Below are 23,813 nucleotides of genomic sequence, written 5' to 3' on the forward strand. Positions count from 1 at the left end.
TATGCCCGCTCCTCTCATACAGTCACAAATGTCCGTCTCCTGAATCACATTAAATCAGCTAAGTCCACTATTTCATGGCGAACTAGTGATAGCTTGTCTTAGCCAATAACCACTAACAGCTACTCGCGATTAGCAACAGAGCTAGTTTTTTACACCATAACATATAGTTACTGCACAGAAAACATTACAACAAATTGCAAATTTCTCTTTGGAGATAAATAAAATATCTATCTATCTATCTATCTATCTATCTATAACAACTCATATTTACCTCCTGTAGATCACAATAGCCCAAAACCAGAGGATAACTAGTTGTCAGCCACAGAGTTATAGACTTAATTGCTGTCGTACAATATCCAAGGCTCACTCGATGATGATAATTCGCTTCTGCCTTTCTCCACAACAGGGGACCTTGCATCTCACACTAAGCCCCACCCCCTCTACCTGAGAATGGTTTTCAATTGGCTGTAGGCTTCAGAACATTCCAATTAAAATAAAGAGAAACAAAGATTGACACATTATGCTGTTAGCAGGTTAGGCTGTTAAGCAGACAACACATGCTTGCTCATGTTCATCACATCAACTATGCTCATTTGCATGAACTCTTAACTTTGACCTATGAACTGTACAGATTAGCGCTCTTTTTAAACAGTTGATTCTTTCCAAGGTATTTTTGACCATAAACTATGACTCTTTTTATGCATTTTTACCATTCATATGCTCTTTTTAACCATATTTATACAGTCCAGGTTTTTTGAAGTGGGTTTGTTTGAATTGGGGTTGTATGAGGTACTATATGTAGTTAGTGTATTACCTGCAGTAGATGGTAGTCTGCCTGTCCCCAGTTTGGAGAGGCGGTGTACCAGTTTAGAAGCTAATCTATGTACTGCTGTGAATGGGCTCAGCAACTAAAATGTAGTAAGGACACACTAAAAAAAGGCTCATCTAGAAACAAAAAATCAATGTTGGTCTGAGTGTACACTTTTTTGAGAATATTTTCACTTGTTAACCTAGCTGTCAGGCAGTCTTTATCTGCCAGGGAACTAAACTTATGTTATAAAATAACTTTCTCCCCTCCATCAGAGTAGCCACACAAATACTACAATGCTAAATCAAACTTGTCTCACACAGTATCAGGACACAATAACCTTTCGGAAAGATGGTATTTATTTCAAGGTTATTGTATTAGATTGTATTTTATTATAAAGGGGTTTTAATTTAAATAAAAACTTATATAATATGTAATATTTAACAAATAAAATGAATGTGTCATTATTATGTCTATAACCAAGTTGAGCAAACTTGTAAGTTAAGGAAAACTACAAATGTCACCTGATAAAACAACCTGCTGACAGCTTTCTCAAAGAGGCCTTCCATACAGTCTATATTATTAGTATTACTTTGAATATTTGCAAAATATCATTTGGATGTGATAGTGTCCAATTGTTGTTCAGTGTCATTGTTTCATCAAATTTATCTTCTTCTTACTTCATGTGTCATGCTCATTCCAGTTATCATGCTTTACTAATCTCTCTTGTTATTTCAGACCCTATTTCTCACCTGCCTACCAGCTATGGAGATTTTCCCACCATAACCCATCGCCTAATCAGTTTGTGCCAACTAATCTGCTCCCTAGAGATTCCAAAACATTCTCTAGTTCCCTTTTTGATTGACCTGTCTGTGTGCATGACCTCTTTCCTGTTTGAGATCTCCCTGCCTTCCATAGCCCATTTTTGTATGCGTCTGATTGCATGCATCACCAGTAATGTCACTGCAGCAATTATCCATCATGGTAACAGCTGTGTAGCGAAAGGTGTATATAAACAACACAAACAAACACAAACTAGGAGGCCAGGCCAGCTAATGCTAGGACATGTACCAGTATTCATTTGATGATGAAATTTAATTGAACTACTTCTTCTTCAAACTGAGTCAGACAGGGAATTAATTATTTTACTGCTGGCTTAAGTGACATTTTATCATTTACTTTGCTATTTCAACCTGGGCTCTATGTTTATAGACTTGGGTGTGTATGTGAACAGTGCAGATAAAAACCTTTAGAATTGAATGATGGATGTGCACTTTTACACACACTTTTTAGAATTTATTTAGGGGTTGTCACCATATGAAACTGCTGTTACTGTATTGTATTATACCGAGCCAGGACAACTTGGGCCATTCTGTGTTTGGATCATGGAAGCATATTTGATGGGGACAGATACTAATAAATGTTCATATGACCTGATTCTGTCTTGCCAGGTTAGTACAACAGTAAGATGTTAGTCATTAACAACTTGACATACATGAATCTATATGTCAATGTATTCGAGGGATAAAGCTGATCTGAAGCAGCAGCAGAAGGATTCTCTGAAAGGCAAAGGAAGACCAAGTTAACAAGCAGCAGCAGCAGTACAGGTGCAGGGGGCATGGAGTGCCTGATTAAAGGCTAGAATGTTGAAAACAAGCATGGATCACATTTATCAATATAAATAGTTCGCAATAGTTAAAGTCCTTCATTAAAAATGAAACTTAAGTGACATACAAATGTATAAGCATCAAAATAAACTTAAATGATGTAGAACAATGCAGTGTGATTTTATCATTTATCAGTGGATTATAATCATTAATGTATTACTGTGCTCACAGTACACACATCTGTAAAATGTACTGAATTTCAACACCACTTTTAACTGTACATAGATAAAGTAAACAAAGTTAAATAAAACTTGTCTCACAGTATTAGGAAACAGGAAGCAGATTTTTCACAAAGGTGGCATTGATTTCAAGGCTACTTCACTAGAGTGCATTTCATAATCATTCATTAACATTCCTGAGTAATTTATCTGCTTCTTACTCCTTTTCTCATGGTCATTCCAGTCACTATGCCATCTTAATCTCTAGTAATTCCAGACCCTATTTTTTCCTCCCTAGCCCATCACAATCAGTCTTCTGCTCACTGACATCCTTCCCACAGACTCCCCAGCCTTTTCTAGCCTGCTTTTTGATCTGTGTTCATGACCTCCCTGCCTTCTATAATCAATTTTTGCATGTATCTGACTGTAATACTGGTGCAGTTATCCTGTGCTGTTTTCCATCATGGCCACATCTGTAGAGTGAAAGGTGTATAGAGCTTCAAAACTTCAAACTTTCTTTTTCTTTTCCACTAGTTCAGTTGCAGGTTCCAAGAACTATGTTTACTTGCATTCCTTTACATTGTATATTCAGGACCCTCCAAATTCATGACATGAAAGCTATACCAAGTTTTACTCAGCAAATTTATCTAGACAACTCAGTAAATCTACCTCTTTCAGCATGCTCCACAGCACCTGTTAAGTGGAGTAGGAGCTACAGATTCAAAGGTTTATCTTGGTATGTCCATCACAAGAGTGTATGTACACTTGAAACTAATTTGATCAATTGTTCAGGAATTGATGGCAGATGGAAGCTGTCAGGACAAAGTTTACACAGACTTTTAAGCATTTATACAGGATTGTCACCAACCTGTCAATGTAATGCTGTTATTGCAGTGTGGAATTCTGAGCTAGAACAGTTTGGGCCTGTATGTTCTGTTAACATGTTAAAGAAGCATATGTCATGGGGATAAAAACCAGTAAATTAACAAAAAGGATTTGTTGTCAGAGATTTTATTAATATTTCAGATACTCTAATAATACCAATATGCCACTAATTTAATATACATGAAAGTTCATGTATATGTATTCTAGGGGTGAAGTTGAGCTGAAGCAGCAGCAGAAGTATTATCCTCTGAAGGAAGAGTAAGTTAACAGGCAGCAGCAGCAGTACAGGTACAGAGGGGGTGGAGTGCCCCTCCCCTTGATGGGCCATTAATTAAGGCTGAGCTGAAGGCAGCAGAGGACCAAACAATATTCTCCACTTCTCAACTTGGACACAAGGCCTGATTAAAGGCTTGAATGTTGAAAATAAAGCATGAATCACATTTATCAGTACAAGTAATAAAACCACAGTGGTTAAATTAAAATCCTTAATTAGAAATTAATCTTAAGTGAGATACAAATGTATATGCATCAAATGCAATGTAGTATATTTTTGTTATAATTATTGATTCATTACTGTGTTTAACACTTAAAACAGTGTAGAGTTGTAAGGGTAAATTGCTCAAACTGAGTTCATGCCATATTGCTGAGTCCTGTGCCGCTCTTCACAAGTTCACAGACAGGTCAGTTCAGGCAACACTCAGTGTGGGGGAGGGGTGACAGCAATCAAGCACTTTACACTTGCAGCCAATGCTGCATTTAACGGATATGGAATTTGCAGTTTTACTCCTTACTGACCTTGTTTATGCTAAAACGGCGGACTGTTCAAGTTTCTAATGTTGGGTAAGTATTTCATGACCAAGAGTTAAACAGAAATTCTTTCTGGGTTACTGAAGAGTTTTGAATTTCACGAATAGCATTTACAAGTTTTGTAAAACTTCCCTACAACATGAAGTGTCAAAGTTCTGATTCTCCTTGTGGAAGTGAATGCGTCACCAGAAACATGCTCCGACAACGACAGGTAGAGAGGCTACAGAGGCTTAGACAGCATCACGAACACTGTGCAAAGCGATATGAAGAGGAAATAATAGAGAAAAACCAAAGAGACCACGACAAAAACTTACAGCTAATCAAGGTAAGACCTATTTCATATTCTGTCAAACTCGAAGTGTTTTCTATCTGTCCGTTGCATTTTTCAGCTCGAGTGAAACTTTTAAGCTAATGTTAGCTAACTTTAACGTAATGGACGGAGTGCAGGCTAACGTAGTTTGTAAGGGAGTGAAATTCAGTAACGTGTGTCAGTCTCAGACAGCAATTTTAAATGACTTTTTTTAAGAACAAAACAAAATAAGGTGAATGAAACTCAACATCACAGAGAAGTCTCATTTATTGTTGAAGTGATGCTATTTAACAGAATTAAAAGTATTTCTGATGTGTGAGGCAGTTAAAGAAGTTTTGAAGGTTTAAATGTGTCTGACATCAATATTTGGATGCTTTGAAAAAAGACAAATTTATCGTCAGTCCACAGAGATTTCAGTATGTGAATAAACCTCAGCATCAAGTGTTTCTGTAAGGATGCATATCTTAGCTTTATTCTTGGTTGTTAATATTTTCTGAAGCGTTTAATATTGGTGTGTGTAACAGTGTGAGTCCAGCGGCTGTACAGCTGTAACACCATAATGCCAATGTAGCTAACAAGGCCAGAGTTAAAGGACAGTGTTTTGTCTGAGTCTCTGCTGTTTTCCTGGGAAGTTGAATGGACTTATAGCAACTAAATGTAAGCCATATCTGACAGGGTTTTTCCTTTTTCATGTTACTGCGAACTAATGGGTACATAGCATGTGATTTAAAGTGTGCGTTTTCAAGAGAAACCACGCTGATATATCTGAATACAAATCAGCAGCCACCTTATCTCACCTGACCCAAACTTAAGTGATATGTTTCTCACTTGTTATATTTATATCTAGCTACATGTAATTACTACCACCTTAATCTACATAATCGTAGGATCACAAGCTACTTATTTGTCTTATTCTTCCCTGTTATTACTGATTGTAATGAAGAAAATCCTGTTTCAATCCTTAGTGCTATGTATAAATGCCCCTCCATGTATTCTACTTTGATTTCAGCATCATTTTTTAAAAATGGATTGGGTGCTGCACCCAAGCTTTATAATAGTAAGGCAAATCCTGTTTAGTATAATTTAGTCCAGTGCAACACCACCTTTGGCTTGTTGTGGCTTCAATGTCATTGAATTTACATGTTTGACACAGTCACCAAAACTTTGTAAGCTTCTTAAAGACCCGATAAAGTGGACACTGAATGTACCTGTGCTATAGTTGTATGTGATTGGTTGATGGTCTGTAAAATTTGCATATTTTTTTACCATTTTACTTGACAGATGATGAAAGGACAAAAGACGGAGGAAGAAGAGGAGAAGGAGGTATGTATTCATTATGACTCGTTTCTCATTGTGTTGTGGGCTAGCATAGCAAAATAATCTGCTGGCATTGGATAAAAGTATTCACTGTATTTACTGCACACATCTATCCATGTAGTCTTTCATTTAGTATTTATTCACAAAATTTGCTCTGAGTCAGTTTGTCCAGGATGCAACATGAGCACTTGTCCTTTGCCAGTGGCAAGTGAATGCTGCTGTCTGACTAGTGAACTTGTCTCAGTCTGAAATGCCTGTTTTTGAGCTCAGGAGTTCCCACAATGATGAATAGCAAGTATTCAAAGCTTCAATTGGGCTTTGTGGTGCTTTGCCCTGGGATGTTTCTTTTTTATATATTTCCACAATTTAATGGTCTAAATTAAATGCAAAAATATAGTATAAGTAAATATACAGTTCTGTCTTTTTTGTTCTGTCTTTGCAAATTTAGGGTCAGTTTACATTTAACCACAGTTGCTGATTAGTGGGACAGACTAACCAAGATGGTTTGAGTCAGTTTTATTTTGTCTCTGTTTCCTTTGAATGAAGTGTGTTTTATGATGAGATAATAAGACAGTCAATTCTGTGTTAGTTCAGAGAAACAGAGACACTTGAATTCAGATGGTGTGTAGTTGTATTTTTCTGTTTAATAAGGAAAATATGGATATTTCCTTTTTTTGAGATATTTCAAGTTTTTGTTTGTTTTATTTATGAGAATAACGACATACATTCCATTCCATTCCATATATCTTAACATATCATCCAACCATAGTTATAACCGCTCATTGCATGTTGTTATAGTGATCAAAGCACCATGTAAGCATTATTTATGGTTGTGTCCCATTCTCATCTATAGGGAAATGAGACAGTACAGAGTGACTGAAGAGTTGCCTGTTATTTAGTGGTTATGATATTTTAGTAATCTATTCACATGGTTTTCAGTCAGTCCCTGATATTTACAAAAAGACTCTGAGAAGTTGATACATGGAAGTTGATAAAAATCATTTTTGACTCAGTACTGAAATACTTAAGTAGCATATTTGTTTCGCCAGCACATTTACTATAGCACAAATCCCAGTTCTAACGGAAATTAGTCATAATAATATTTGGATATCTTTGCCCACTGATTTAGCATTGAGAAAGTGTAATTTCTTTTATGGATAATAGATATTAGATGTTTTGGTAGATGATGCTGCTGTTTAGTCAGCTTTTCATCAGTTTTTTTGATCTACTTCTTTCAGATGGACTGTGTCACACATGGTTCTTTATCTGAATCCAGCCATGATCTGGAAATTGACTACGTGCCATCAGAGTCAGATTCTTCAGACAATTCCAGTTGCCACGATGTTAACATGAAGTTGACTCTCAAGAAAAACCGCAAAAAACTCAGAGAAGCTGATACAACTACAGCACAAGAATTAACTAACTTATATGAAAAAATCAGCAGCACAGATGACAATGACAAAGACGCAGATGACCAAGACACAGATTACAGCGCCGACAATGAGGAGGAGGAGGAGGAGGAGGAGGAGAGGTCACAAATCACTGTGAAATTTTGCATCAAGGGAGGAAAACGTAAGCGGGACAAGAGACATTACTGTGTATACTGCAAAAAACCACAGAGTAAAATGGCGCGGCATTTAAAGCGGAAACACAGTGATGAAAAAGAAGTGGCCCTAGCAATATGCCTTCCACCAACCTCCAAAAAACGTTGTCAGATGTTAGAGGGACTCCGCAGGAAAGGCAATTATTATCATAACATTGAGGTATTGCAAAAGGGACAAGGTGAAATAGTAACATACAGACAGCCATCAGAACATACAGATCCAGAGGAATACTTACCATGCAACATATGTTTTGCATTTTTCATAAAAACTAAACTATGGCGACATGAAAAACTATGTCGCAAAACAATGGGTGTGCCAGAAGTTCAGTCCAAGAAAAGGCATAGAGTTCAGGCTTCTGCTTCATCTCTTGTTCCGTACAGAGGGCAGGCATCACAAAGGTGCTCAAACATTGTTAATAGAATGATAATTGATAAGGTGTCTCAGGAGGTTAAAAATGATCCACTCATTTGTGAATTTGGTGACAGACTCCTTGAGAAACACGGGAGTGATCAATCAAAAGATGGTCATGTCAGACAAAAGATGAGGGAGTTGGGAAGATTTGTACTTGCTGCCAAGTCCATTGATAGTAGAGTGAAGCTGTTACAAGATGTCTTGGTGCCACCTAATTTTCAGTTAGCTGTAGAGGCAGCAAAAAAAGCATCTGGATTCACCAAGTCTAAGTACAGATACGACACACCATCTCTTGCTTTAAAGTTAGGACACTCACTTAAGGCGGTGTGTGACATTGTGATAGGACAGCATGTAAAAGCTGAAGATGAAGCAGCTGCAGCCAGAGTAAGGAGCTTCTTAGGCTTGATATCTGCAGAGTGGGACCTCTTTATGTCACGCCGTGCATGGACGAACTTAGAAGAGGACAGGTGGAACAAAAAAGAAATGCTCCCTGTCACAGAGGACGTAATGAAACTTAATAAAGTCCTGAAGGCCACAGAGGAGGCAGCAAAACAGGAACTCTTGGATGGGCCAAATGCTAAAGCATACAGGACTCTCAGTGAGTGCCTTCTTTCACAAATCATTCTTTTCAACCGAAGACGGCAAGGTGAGGCAGGAAAAATAACTCTGTCAACCTACATGAACAGAGCCGCAGATGACCCTAATGAAGATATCATGAAGGGCCTCTCAAAACTGGAGCAAGATTTGAGTCATGAGTTTACCAGGTTGGTGGTCAGAGGGAAGAGGAGTAAGAAAGTGCCAGTGCTTCTAACCAGAGAGATGACCAAATCACTTGATTTTCTCATTAAGCAAAGGAGTGAGGACAATGACATTTTGGACAGTAATACGTATGTCTTTGCTAGACAGAATTCAGCATCCCATCTTCGAGGTTCAGACTGTCTGAGGAAATATGCAGCTGCATGTGGTGCAAGGATGCCTGAAACACTCACATCAACCCACCTGAGGAAACATGTGGCTACAATGAGTCAGATAATGAACTTGAAAGAAAATGAGTTAGACCAACTTGCTAAATTCATGGGACATGATATTCGTGTTCATCGTGAATATTACCGGCTAACAGAGAACACACTTCAGCTTGCAAAGATTAGCAAGCTGCTCATGGCCATAGAACTTGGAACTGAGGTCTACAAAGGCAAATCTCTTGATGAGATTGATTTAGGCTTAGAGAGTGAGTATGAAAGTATTCCAGTTAAATTATGTGTTTTTTTTTGTTTGTTTTTTGACAGAATGTTATGTGTCTGTGTGTTTTATCCAAACATGGCCTTCATCTTCAAAAGTTGGGGCTGGGCAGGAGTCACAAGTCAGTGGAAGTGAGGCTCAAGACTCAGATGGTATGAAGTTAGTTTGGTTGCAATTGATTAATTATTGTACAGATTTTTTATTTTTGTTTTTTTATTCAATGGTTGTTGTCTCTAAATGATAGAAAATAACAAAATAGTTGTGTAGCCTTTTCGTCATTTTGTATGAATGTATATAGTAGTAGTATCTAGCCAGTACGATGAACTGCATTTAATGCCTCTTTTCCTTTTCTTGCAGAAGAACCAGACATTCTGACTGAAAAGACCCCAACTCCAAGACCATCACGCAAGCTGTATAGGACTGAGAAAACAGGTAAACTCTTCTTCTGTCAGCTTATTTTTTTTCCTCCCACTCATTGGTAGTAACAATCCAGTCCAATCATGTTATATATTCTTAATACACTCTAAATTACCTTAAAAGTAAATTAGACTGTGTAATTTTCACACTGCAATGATCATTAGGGCCCAAGCAGCAAACGCCCATGGTAACATGTGAAGGCTGTGAGGGCCCGTCCATCTCTGCTTGTAACTTAAATGTTCTTTTGCCTTTTGTCTTCTCTTGAAGCATCTTCCAAAGAAAAGAGGACAAGGAGGATTTCTGAGCCTGTTCAAGATTCAGATGGTATGAACTTATTTAATTGCAGTGGTTTTGTGATATGGTATATTAGTGTACCTGCCAGTAGGATGAACTGAAGTTAATGCCTCTTGTCCTTCTCTTGCAGAAGAACCAGACATTCTGGCTCAAAAGACCCCAACTCCAAGACCATCACGCAAGCTGTATAGGACTGACAAAACAGGTATAAATCCACACCACAGTGATACTATTAGCTTGCAGTGTTCTTCTCTTGAAGCATCCTCCAAAGCAAGGAGGTCAAGGAGGATTTCAAAGCCAGTTCAAGATTCAGATGGTATGAACATTAGATTCAGTGGAACACTGTGATATGGTATAATAGTGTATGTGTCAGTGAGATGACAGAATGAATTGCAATTAATGCTTATTGATCTTTTCTTAAAGGAGAACCAGACATTCTGACTCAGAGGACTGAGAAAACAGGTAAATTCTGTCAACTTATGTTTGTTTCCTTCCACTGATGTGTCCTTCTGTGTTATATATTTTTAATACTCTAAGTTAATAGTAACTTAGACTATGTAATTTCACACTGCAATAATAATGTTATCTTGCTGTTTGTCTTCTCTTGAAGCATTCCCCAAAGGAAAGAAGTCAAGGAAGATTACTGAGCCAGTTCAAGATTCAGATGGTATGAACATAATTTAAGATTAATTAATAATTGCGTGGGATGAACTCGAGTTAATGCATAGGTGATATGTTCTTTTCTTGCAGAAGAACAACACATTCTGACTCAGAAGACCTCAACTCCAAGACCATCAGACAAGCTGAAAAGGACTGAGAAAAGAGGTAACCTCCATGAACTGATGGATATTTTGCTCCAATGCTGCTCACATGAAAGACAGTAACCAAGTATTAACCAGAGAGAACGACTGCATAGTTTATCTCCTGTCCTTCCCAAGGTACTGCAGGTATAAAAACGGCATAATCCATTTTAATAATAATGATAATACTGTCACCAAAATATTTCAGTAGTTTCTGAGCAGTTCTGTGATAGTTTGTCTTCAAAATGTCCATGAGCATAAATTCAGAGTAGAAAAACAAAGCCATCAGTCCCATATGCAGGACTGCATGATTTTCAACAGTGAGGATGCCAGTACAGTTTCTAATTTCTGTTTCAGGTATGGATCCACAATTTCTGTCCCAAAAGAAATGCCATCGCAGGCCTTGGGGTTCTGAAGAAAAGGCAGCAGTATGGCGACAGCTAGGACAGTACAGCACTCTGAACAGAGTTCCTGGTAAGGAACTTTGTCTCAAGGCTCTTGATGCAGAACCGATACTCTGCCATCGCGACTGGAGAGATGTTAAGAATCAAGTCTACAATTCCATCACATCCCAAAAAATGGAACGGTAGTTTTTTTTCATGTTATTAAGCAGCTGGATCTGTATGAGGATACTGTTTAAAACTGTTCGGTGTCCAGTCGTTTATCAAGCTTCCCAGTATTTTTTATTTTTTTTTTTTTCAAAACTTCATGGAGGGCATTTGCCCAGCTTTCTTGTATTTTTTTTTTTTTTCAGAATAAGCACGAACTGTCAGTTAATAGTAACTGGATCTGTATTAAAACACTGTAAAATCTTAAGGATGTTCTTTACCCAACTTTCCAGTAGTTTTTGTCAGGATAAACTGGGACTGACAGTTGACACACACACACACAACTGGATTTGTATTAAGATACTGTTTAAACACTTTAAAAGTGTTCAAGGAAGTCCTCTACTCAGCTTTCCAATATTTTTTTCAGGATAAACTGGGACTGACAGAGTTAACAGCTGCTTGATTTGTATTGAGATACTGTTCAAAAGTGTTTGCCCAGCTTTTCAGTAGTTTTTTTTTCATACTAAGCTGGAGCTGATACACTACACAGTTGCTGAATTGTGGTTGTGGTTCAGTAATGTTCCATTAAAATAAAGCAATTCTGCTATCATCTCGTGTTAAATCTTTCATTAAGTTTTACAATATTACACTAAATACTTACATGGATTTGAAAATATAGGAAAATCTTTATTAATTTACAATAAATGGAGTCAAGAGGCTGGAGAAGATGGGTTCTTACCAGAGTGGATATAACTATTCAGCTTTTTGAAATAGCTATATCAAACAATGGTATTAGGTGTCAAAGTAATATGTAATTTATTTTCAGTGTTAGAGTAGATCAGTACTGATGATATGATATTGATATGCACTATTGATAATGATATGCATAACTGAAAAAGCCTGAAAGCTGCACTTGAGTACAGTTAGGACAGTAACTTTAAAGCATGAATGTCAAAGCTGCTACAATTAATGAATTGATTAGTCAGCTACTGCTTTGAAAAAAATCTCTTGGTTTTGGAGTCTTGGCAAGACAAAACAAGACATTGAAGACATTACAGTGGACTGTGGGAAATTACACAGCGCATTTTCACTACTTTCCAACTCTTAATAGACAAAACCAAATCAATTAAAAATATATATTGTGCAGATTTATCAATAATAAAAATAATCGGAAATTGCATTCCAGATGTCACCTATATTAAACTAATTATGCAATCTTCATTGAACAATTTATTATTTTTGATAAATGTACTGAAATATTTATATTAGAATATACTTTGTGTATATATGTAATATAGTAGGATAATTTTGTAATGATGAGGAATAATTTAATACTGATTTTAATCTAAAGAAATTAACACCAAATGCTCAGTTTAACAGCACTGTACATTGCTGAGTTGAGTCTGCAAAATGCTAGCAATATAGTGTCTGCTATTTGCTTTTAACGTTTCTCGCTCAGAGAAAAAAAAAAAGCTTATGTCATCAAATCTACCTAGCAACAGGGGCCGGTCCTCACAATTATGCAAGAAAAATATTTTTTTTACTTTGAGTTTTCTGCAATTTGAAGTGACATTCTGACTCTCTACTCCCACCCAGTGACAGGTCTGTTTTTTGCATCATTCTAGCTACAGTAGAAGTGGTGGCCCTCACAAAGAACTCAAACAACGTGGTCCTCACAAAATAACAGATACATGTATGTGTGTGTGTGTGTGTGTGTGCGTGTGTGTGCATGCTTGTGTGTTCCAGACTGCAGTTGCAGTGCTGATTTTATGGCCATGTGTGTTACCTTGATCATAGCAGGAGCGGTAACTTGCTCTGCACGACACACCAAACACCCTGTGGTGTGTGTGTGTGTGTGTGCTTGTGTGCATGAATACACACACACGCACGCACACACATTCGCTCTCCCAGCTTCAATGAACTGTAAATTCATGAAATACCATCTATGGCGTGCTTGTGTTTTCTCTGGAAACCGGTTGAACTGACGTGGTTCATGTTTACAACTGTAAGCCAGTTCAGCCTGATGGTTCAGTTCAGCTGATGGGTGAAATTTCAGAGGAGCTGAGTGTGTGTGATTATCTGCGAGTCGCGTATATTTACTCTGTTATCACCTGCCTAATAAGACAGCTATAAAGATATGGAGGGCGGAGGAGGCACTGTATCCTAATTGTCACAGAAAGTATAAACAATACTAAATGTGGTGCTTCACACATGTATAGAACATTATTCTGACCTTTAAATGAAATCATGGCCACACTAAACTGCCGGCAATCTGATTAAACACAAATGAATTTAGGAAAATGGAACATATTATTGAAATAAAGCTAGATTTTGACACAAGGATCCTCCTGAAGACAAGAGACCCAGATGAGATAATGAAGCAGAACCCACCTTAATCCCTTTATCACATCAGTTGATATTGTGGTTTAAAGGTGCATATTCCAAAACATGAACACACAAAGCCTGGAGCTTTTGGGATCTCAGGAGATCCCCATGGGTAATTGCTCATTCTGCCCAGCTGGTAAGCCCATCTTTAGACCACCATGAGGTGGTGCAAAGCAATTTCATGCACCTAAGTGTGTCAGAGTTAAGCTCACTCCATGCTTGACACCACCACAACACCAGATGGATGTATCATACGTGATCAGGCCTGATCCTGCTGTAATAATACTCCCCACAGTAAATCTGTTTACGTTATTGCATTCAAGTTGTGATATCAAGTGACGGTGGGCTGCGCACATACGCACAGGAAGAGATGCAGTCAGGTAGCTTCTATTTTGAGATGACTGCCGTGCAATCGGCGTGTTTGCAAAGTGCAGTAGCTGTTTGTTGTTAGTGAGAAAGCGGCAGATGAGCCTTTCTTCAACTTCCTTAATGCTGTATCCACTATCAACAATCTCCACCGGCATTAGAGACCTGACGGAGAAAGCAGGCCACACAAGCAGCCCACGCCGACCAATCACAGCTCTTGCAGTGCTCATTTAAGCCTGTCATTCAAGCATTTACAAGAATTTTACAACAATACATTTTGAGTTTTTAAGAAAGTATTTTGCTGTAGCTGAATGTGCAAAATATGTTTCAGTATATTTATTGCTTACTATGCCATTGGCCATGGCACCTCCATGGTAATGAAAGCAGAATGTAATTGCTGAATTTAAGTGCAAGTTCATCAGTATCACAGAATTTTCTGTTTTCAACACTTGTGTAAATTGTGGTTAATACTCTGCAGGGCTTTGCTCCAGTCACATCACTGTATACCTTCACTGGTGAAATACCTGTTGACTTTGCACACAAGCAGAAATATCGTTGCTGTAGGAAAGTAGTAAAACTGGAATTTACAAGACATCCCCTCTGCACTCAAACTCAGCAGTCTGCACACGGTGGCTTCTTCCAGCTTCCAACTGTCACCGAGGGTAAAAAAACGCCAACAGGCACAAATCTGGAATAAGCTGACTGCTCGCCACTGCCAGTGCAGCGCTAGTGCGAGGGGTTTCACCACAAAACATGGTGTCTGGCTTTTAAACAGCCTCTGACACAAACACTGAGACGACAACAGACTGTTCATGCAGCGCTCTATTTGATTGTGGCTGCTGTGAGATCAATGATCAAAAAGAAGTGTGGCGAGATGAAGTGTGTGCAGAGCTGTGTGTGTGTGTGTCTGGGAGGAAAGAGCCAAAGGAAGTCAAGCATTCTACTCACGGGAGGAGAGAGGGAAAAGGCGCTGTGTGTGTGTGTGTGTGCCCCCCGCCACACTCCTCCCTTTTCCTGACATAGGTCCTGTGTCAGGAGCAGCACACACACTTGAAACATTAGCCTTACAAATGTATACAAATCACCTTACAATCACAACTCCTTCCATTATTAATCACTTATTAGTTAAATCCATAATAGTTCTACCTATTACATAGACCCAAAGAGAGGTACATGGATGGAGCGTGCCTTCACATTCCAGTCATTCAATTAAAGGACGCACTGACTGACCTGAAGACACACACACGCATCCCGATGCACAGAAATTCAGCAGACAGACAGACAGATCGATCCATTGATTGCTTTTGTTGATTCGAGACTTCCAATCAGTCTGGATAAACAGCCACCAACTCTCTGAGGAGCTCCTCTTTGTGACTGCATGTGTGTGTGACCTTGAAAAAGCTAACAGGTTAAGTGGATGCTGTCAGTGCCTCAGTGTGAACAAGGTGACCCTTTGTGACCTCTGACCTTGTCTTAAACCTGCGACGCCCATCACCTCCTGTCTGTCCGGTTGGGTTTGTCCTGAGCGAGATGGATCATTTCTACTCTCATCAACAGTTATTAGTCTCTGTCTCTTTTCCAAAGATTTGTTTTAATTTTTTTTTTCACTTTTTCTTCTCCTTTTAATTTCACACACTTTAGCCTTTTCAACCCTTTTTTCTTGTTTCATTACATCCCAACATCAAAATTCAAGCATGTTAGAGGACCGTTAACGAGTCGGCGTCTTATTTCTGCCCCCTCTCGTTCTCCTTCGCTTCACCATGAGTTGGTGAATAATAGGATCAATTGATATGATTGACGATGGTCCCAGACAACAGGCAGCAACACTGAACCGCAGGGCCCCTCAGACAGGAGGCTCACTCCAGATTTCATCACACGGAGTAGAGCTTTTTAATTCAAAATGCCTCTGGGATTGTCCAGGTTTGATTAAAATACAAAAAAATCACTTTAGCTTGAAATTAAATAGAACAAGGGGCAAAAAATGAAAAAAAATCTTCAACTTAAGTGTATCCTCTGTGTCTAAATGCTGAAAGCTGTTCTCTGTGCATTATAATTGGTTTCAACTTACTTTCTATCTGATGGGATTTTCACACGACGGGGGGCTAGAGGGGAAGGAGATAGGGCCAGAAAGCAGGAGAGAATCCCAATGAGCTGATGATATATGCCTGAGCTGTGCACTATAATCATTTCTTCTAAAGCTCTACACACTACACACTCAATGCTAGACACACTCACACACACACACTCTACTAAAGACTTATAACTCCAGAAACAGCCTTAAAAAAGGCTGCGCTTAACGTCATGACACAGCACATTTCAGTTTTGTGAACGAGGCAGTGAGTACAAGGCGGGAAGGAGGGATGAATGGATGTAGGATGAAGGAGGATCCCACCAACCCACCTGCAATATCAGCCCACCGTGTCGTTGACCTTCACGTGCCTTGTGTTTAAACCCTTCACAGCGGTCTTAGGAGGTGGGGGCGATTGTACCCGAGCAAGAGGTGCAGAATTAGAAGAGAGCCACCATGAATCCCAATTATGAAATCCTCCCGGGAATGCGACAAAGGGAATCTGCTTGCGTCGACTGTGTGTGTGAGTGTGTGTGTGTGGCCTTTGGCATCTGACTCGGCCTGACCTTTCACTCTGACAGGCTCCAGTCACAGGAGTGCCTGTGTGGGCCGAGCGTTCACAAACAACGTGGGAGAGCGCACGGACAACTATGTACGTGTACGCCGCTAATGTAATTCTGACGGTCGGGGACAACGTCTGGGCTTCATAGAGAGCGCATTATGAGAAAAAGCATATGAGAAACTTATGAACTTTGCTGACGAATGTGAGGCGTGAGAGAATATTTTCTGTAGGTGGCTGATTACAGAGGATTTAGTCCTCACATCCTTTTTTCAGTTTCCTTCATGTTTAACTCATTTTTGGCTAAATATGTCACAAATACTAACCCAGAGTAAGAAAGCACTGTTTTTAGCTTTAGCATTAGCTTAGCATTTGTTTCTCTGAGCTTAGCGTAGAAAAAGACAAAAGGGAGGAATTGGAGGATACCATAAAAGATAAGAATGAAAGAAAACTGCAGCTGCATCTAAAATAGAGATGCAGCTGCTAAGCTTTGAGTCAGCGACTAGCCAGACAAGCTATGGTGGAAACTTTTAAACCACTTCAGGTATTTCTGACAAAGCCAAGGGGAGATATAGATAGGAAGGCAGGTTTTAAAACGCTGCAGCTTTCCGTTATGCAATCCAGCTATGGTTGGCAAAGAGCTGGGGCTTATCAGACAAAACTGATAGGAGTGCTAAGAGCCTTTCTGATGCCTTCCTCCACTCCCATGGTGCCACTCAACTCCACCAGGCCCCATCAACCACGCTGAGAAGAACGAGAGGATGGGGGCTGGAAAAGACCGGCGAGGACACAGACAGAGGGAATGCAATGCAGGGATGAGAAAAAGTCTGCTCTCTTGTCTTCGGAAAACCACTTCATATTCCCTGGTGGGAGACAACAATGCATCCTCAACCCAAACACATAATCTGCTGTAGTCCACATGTATCCTCGCAGGCAAAGCCCGGTTCAGACAGTTTAGCGGCTGCACTCTTCCTGGTCTAATCCCAAGGCGTTTCTGTGATATGGAAATATCATGAGCCTGATCCCTCCTAACAACATATCTTTGAGCAAACAGCGTAACAGCCCCGTATCACCACGTCTTCAGTGCACAAAGACGACATTGTTTGTCGTGTGCATCATGGAAAAAAAGTCGGTTCCGAGACCATGACTGTGTGAAATTTTAAATAAACACGAGACACCAGCTGCCTTGTTACACAAGGTAATAAGAACTATACTTTCAGAATGGAACAAACACATAATTACTCCATTAACACCATGATCAACCAAGCTATGGTGGAGGTGGGCGACTCCTCCAGTAACAGCATGAAAGATTAATAGAGTTTTATGACATAAACAATGAGGCGATTGTTTAGGCCGTCATCTGCTTGCAGAACTGATCACAAGACGAGATGCTTCAGGCGTACTATCTGAGCTACTTGTTGACAGGAATCCTGATCAACACTTCATCTGAAATCCATTCCTTTCTGAATATTTGACTCTGATGCATGTCCTAACTTTTTGAAATAGTGATGGAGCGGTCAGATGAATATTTAACACACAAAGCCCTTCACTGCACTTCCCTGTTACACCTCAGGACAGAAAGCAGAACCATTCCAGCAATTCAACCAAACTGTAGAATTCATTTCAACTTGAAAGCCGAAAAACATTGGCAGCAGCTGCACTTTTCACACTCATCGTTTAGCATCACAGTGTGATGCTTCCTCGTTTGCCTCCAGGTGTCATTTAGTGTGAATCAACAGTTCTACCTGGCAAGCAGAATTCAAGCAGACGCGCAGCCCAGGCGAGACCACAGAGCCTCCAGCCCCACCCACCACACAACAGCTCACAGTGAAATCCAGGCGCACACTGTATTTTCCAGCCTGCTTTGATTAGGCTTTGTTATGAGGGACTCCCATCCATCCACCCACACACACACACACACACACACATAGTTCACCGCTAGCCAAGTGAAAATGCTGGCACTAAAACAGAAAACTACAATAGAGTAAGAAATCTTCTATCACTGAAAGCTACTGGAGTGATAAATGTTTGAATAGGGATTCTGTTAAGCTCCTGTTGACTCCAAACAAAGGGAAAGTATAGTTTTGGTGAGCAGGCAGGCAAACTGATCTGAGCCAAGCAGGTGGTGCAGTAGGTGGACGCTGGGTGGCCTTATGTGCATCATAATGCTTACAGCATATACCTGCATAGTTTCCGGCTAACCGACCTAATCAAATTAGACATAGCTCCTCTGTCCCTCACTGTAAATGGACCCTGATCCATGCAGTCAGTGCACCGCTGGGAGCCAGGCCCTCCCCGTGTGCCGGCACCCTAATGAGTTTCATGTGAGGGGCATTAAAACGGCTGCCAGAGCAGGGAAACCGACTGGAGCTGGCTGAGGAGCGCTCTGATCGCACTCACAACAGACACACACACAGACAGAATGTAAAGCCAAGTGGGCTTTATTCAGTATTCAAATACACCGCCATTTAATCTTAGTTTCTATGGACATTAAAGCAATTACATAAGAGCCCTTGTGTATTTTAAACTCAACATTAAGGATTTCTTTACTAGCATTTCTAAAATGTGAACTTAATTACCGTATTTTGTCATCGCTGAGCCAAATAATAAATAGTTTGAAAAAACACAATTATGATGAACTAAATAGGCTTGTGAAAACGAAGATGCCACACTCTCATGGTAACTCCATTATGCAGTGGGTGCTTTCAGCTGAGCAGTTTTACGACTTTTCCCCAAACACTTAACCAGAGAGTTGGAACAATTCCACAACAGCCTAATTAGCCACCCTTCCATTTAATATTACATCTTACAAGCATGACTGACAGAGATGTCTCATAATAGCAATGAGGCAGTGAGAAATAACAACTTTGTGATGCAAAACACATGACTCATATGGACCAAACTAACTTTAAAAAAAAAAGGTATCTTTGAACAAAACCAGCGTATAATTGTCACACACACCAGAAAACAGAATTTGGTGATGGCTGGAAAATGGCGGGGCAAATTTTTAACTTAAGTTTTGCCCTGAGGATAGTGCCAGAGGAAGGCAGTGTTGTTACCTTAATCAAAAGTGTTTATCTTCGGGAAACTTAAAAGTACATCTCAGCCTGGAGCTACCACTGTCATAAGATGAAGTGTTTAACAAGGCCTGTTGGTGGCACTTAACTCTGTAAAGACAGGGTCAGCAGACTCATCAGGATTCCTCCTCTGGTGGCCATAAATGTCGGAGAGTGTCTACATGCTTTCATGTGTTTTTAGCAGGACTGCATCTGAAGGCAGTGTGCATTGCCTTCAACACTCAGCTGTGCATGTTGTCACTTGGATATTTCTGTACATGCAAGCCGAGCTTAATACACACAAACACACGCATCACCTGACCAGTTGCTCATAACAACTCCACTGTCTTACATAAGCGTCTCTCTTCAGTTATCATAACACACATGCAAACACTGAACCATGCATGCACATGGACACACACCCTGGTGAGGATGGCAACTGTGAAACGTTGCAACTTCATCCAAGATAAGACTTGTTTGCGCTTAGCAGGCAACCTTTGATGCATCTGATTTAACTGCAGCAACAGAAACCCAGTGATGCAGCAGGAAATGCAGAATATTGATGCACTGATACATCCCTCTGTTTCTGTCCCTCTCATCCCTCTGCTTGTTGGCACTCGCTCCAACTGTATTTGTTGTGGGGCCAGCGTGCCACAGGCCACAGTTGCATAATGACACAGAGAGACTGGGAGCTAACTTACAGACACTGCATTCATTCAGCAAATGAGCCTGAACCAACAAAAAGCAGCGGCTGTCTGAAGTAAAAATTTAAGATAAGAGTTGGACAGAGACTGGAAACACACAAGGGGTTAAAACACAAGATCTGCTGCAGAGTGCAGCGGTGGAGCAAAGCCCATTAATGCAGTCAGGTGACTGGAGTACAGGCTAATGGTCAATGGACACGCAGTGACGCAACCTCTAAATCTTTTCCTCCTCGATGCATCTGGGTGTAAACACCATCACATGGTCGAGAGGGAAAGAAAGGACCAAGAGCAAATAAGCTGGTACAAAATATTGAAAGGGGAATAAAAGAAGCAAAACATAGAGGGAGAATAAACAGCAGGGTAAGATGACAGCAAGCACAGATAGTTATTACCCCGCACACACAGGGAATACATTCAAAACATGGACAAATAAGAGATACAGACACACTCACGCACACTGAAATCCAATCGCCAAAGGATCACGAAATAGCTATGTATGACTGTTGCCCATGCGCTTCTTATTATTTTGTTGTGATGGATGTCTCCTCTCATTTCATGTTTTCCATTTTAACTGTCAGTCAGTTTTCAGAAAACAGGAAGGCTGGCGAGCCTGCGCCGCTGACCCCGACAGCCACAGCACAAAGGGGGAGCTTGTTCGAGAGCTGGGCTTGTCTTCTATTCACTCTTATAGCCACCCCAATCTGTGTCTGGGTCTCTTTCACCGTTCAGTATTCTCCCACTTAACATTTCTCAATACGGCTGTGAATGCGATGCACACAACTACTTTTCAGGAAAACTAAGGGCTATTTTGAGGTTGTTTTGGAGAGCCACAGTCCGAACCTTTTCGAGCCCGTGCACCCACTCTGCTTAAGTGTCCCTGAGCAATATGCTGAATCACTGCCAGCTTACAGAGCCACTGATCCTGATCTCTGCCTCCTCTGGATGAGGGCAAATGAAAAGACAAACTCCTCACATGCATCAATCCGCCCAGCGGGAGGCGCATTTGACTGGACTGTCCCTTTAAGTTTGGAGGCTGCTACGTGCCTGGATGGACCAGCAGCCCGGTGTTTCTGCCCAGCCTGTGCACTTGTTGTTGGCGTTCAGCAGAACAAGTCTGGCACCTGCTTGCTTCGCCAGCACCACCATTTATCAAGCCACAATAAAGGCACAAGGCAGCCCCTTGGCACCGCGCCCCGAGTGCGTAAAACAGCAGCGCAGATCTGAGGTTGACGGCGCGGACACAACTGCAGGTTTAACTTTGGTTTAAATCGTGTTTTGTGCCAAAGCTGTTCACAGAACAGTTAGGGGATACTCTTTCGGCTGCGCATGTGGTTAAATTAAATGAGAGAACATTGCAACATGTGCTTAAGTTGCAGATGTTGCTGCAGCCTCGTGCATGTTATTGTTTTGATAGCTGTCATCGTCATCATCAGCCAGAATGCCGTGGATGATGAAGGCACCTGAACCACCTTTTTATTCACAAAAAGACATTAAACACAGTGACAAATCCACGGTGGAACCAATCAAAGTGAAGAGAGTTCCCCAAAAAGGAAAACATCACTTCAGGTTTGATCACCACCATTATCGCCCTCATGAGTTTTGGTTTTCCTCCGCCTTGCCGGTTGCACTCACCTCCCAGTCCGCCCAGGGTCGCTGCCCAGGAGGCTCCCGTAAGCAGGCATAACACCGGGAACAGGATCATCGTCGCACCGCCAGGAATCATCATGATTCGATTCCTGCCCTGGTCCCGGAGGGAGGTCGAGGTCCGTCCGATCTGATTTCAACACCAAAGTCCCGGACTCGTGGTTTCAGCTGCGACGCATCCTGATCCAGATCCGGGCGTCACAGGTTTTCTCTGAGTTGAAAAAGGCGCAGATCTCGGTCCAAGACAACGATAAATAAGTTGGGGGTTGTTTCTAAATTAAATGAATGCTTCCTTAAATATTTCTACTCTTTTATTCTGCTACAGGTTACTGCTTTTTCCCGTCGCTGTAATCTGCACAAAGCGCAATGAAAGTGCACGCATCCGCTCAGCGTAATGTCAGGCTTGTATTATCCACTGAAGGGAAGCGACATGCTGAGAACCAGAAGATAAAATATTGTAGTTATGTTTGTGGTGCATTCCAGTCACAAACTGTATGTCAAAGTAATCCAAAGTACCGTCCTCTCGTGCCGAAATAATGTCCGGTGTCCTGGGTTATAATAGGCTTTTATCCCCGCTCTGTGCCCCGGTGTCGCTGAGCCTGTCCCGCTGCTGCTGCTGCTGCAAAAAAAACTCCTCTCGTCTTCAGTTTAATTATCTGTGAAAATTAAAGCAAGAAAATCTCGTTTAGGTCCGTGAAGACAAGCAAAATTGCGAGCGCGCGCTATGTCGCCGGGGCTCGAGCGCTGGCACGGGTGCACGGTGATATGGAGGCTAGTGACCGGCTCGAGGATGTGCTGCTCTAACGCTCGAGCGCAGGCAGAGCCGAAGCCAAGCGCCTCGCGCCCCGCCCTCCCGGAAAAGGCAGCGCGAGGGGATACAACAGGTAAGAGGATGACGTCGCGGATGACAGGTGCAGGCCTATTTCCTTAGGAAACTCCACGAGTGACTAACGTCGAACTTCGAGGAAAGGAAATTCTTTTGAATTATAGATTAGTTGTTTGCAGACGCGTGGGGACCAGAGGCAGAGGGGTCAGGGAGTAATTCTAGTTTTATAACCGCTACACAATTATTCTATCGCGGAAGTGTCTGCGCTGTCTTACAGCGAGATAAAAGCCTGGAGCAGTTTAAGTGAAACCTGTTATTACAATCGTCCTCAAGCCCGGAGGAGGCACGCAACATATTCTGATCAAACAGAGATCAGCCTACTCAGAGTAGCAGGTTGTTGACAAATTAGGGTAGTGGATATATTATTCTGATGAATCAGAGGAATAGTGAAACATGTAATGGAGCTGATATATATTACAGGAGGACATATCTGCCAAGCCTTTTGCAGACATACTATGTATTAACTAGAATGCCCCCCTGAGTGCTTTTGGTAATTTATGTATTAAAAAAAAAAACACACACACACAAAGATCCTCATTAAAACGTGTGGTTTGTATTATGACCCTGCGTTAAAAATGTCTATTGGCTGATATTTCATCAGATTTTGAAACTAAGAAGATATTCTTGAGTGTCTTTAAAATCCAGTATTGGAAAAGCTATAATATATAATGAGCTACCTCATCTATCCCCTTCATTCTGGTAGGATCAGCCACTGAGTCTGATCAAATACTTTATGCAAGGTTTCCCCAGAGTGAACTGAATGACCCCTCCTGTGAATATTGCTGAAATGTTGGAAGACTCCATGTGAGGGGAGGCTTAAAAAGGTCTTTTTTTCCCTACAGAGTCTAGATTATGAAAGACAAGTCCTGGAGGCTGTCGT

The 23,813-nt window shown here is 40.8% G+C and overlaps 1 protein-coding gene across 1 annotated transcript in view; it reads right to left on the reverse strand.

Annotated features, from left to right (window-relative positions):
- Window positions 1-22,834, reverse strand: part of sema4f (sema domain, immunoglobulin domain (Ig), transmembrane domain (TM) and short cytoplasmic domain, (semaphorin) 4F) — a 66,892-nt gene extending 44,058 nt beyond the window's left edge. Inside the window, exon 1 of the mRNA XM_041964598.1 lies at window positions 22,036-22,834. Within this exon, the coding sequence (XP_041820532.1) occupies window positions 22,036-22,129 (94 nt within the window). The 5' untranslated portion in view covers window positions 22,130-22,834. The remainder of the gene's footprint in view (window positions 1-22,035) is intronic.
- Between the last annotated feature and the right edge of the window lie 979 nt (window positions 22,835-23,813).

Source organism: Chelmon rostratus, chromosome 23 (assembly GCF_017976325.1).
Source record: "Chelmon rostratus isolate fCheRos1 chromosome 23, fCheRos1.pri, whole genome shotgun sequence".
NCBI classification, from domain to species: domain Eukaryota; kingdom Metazoa; phylum Chordata; class Actinopteri; order Chaetodontiformes; family Chaetodontidae; genus Chelmon; species Chelmon rostratus.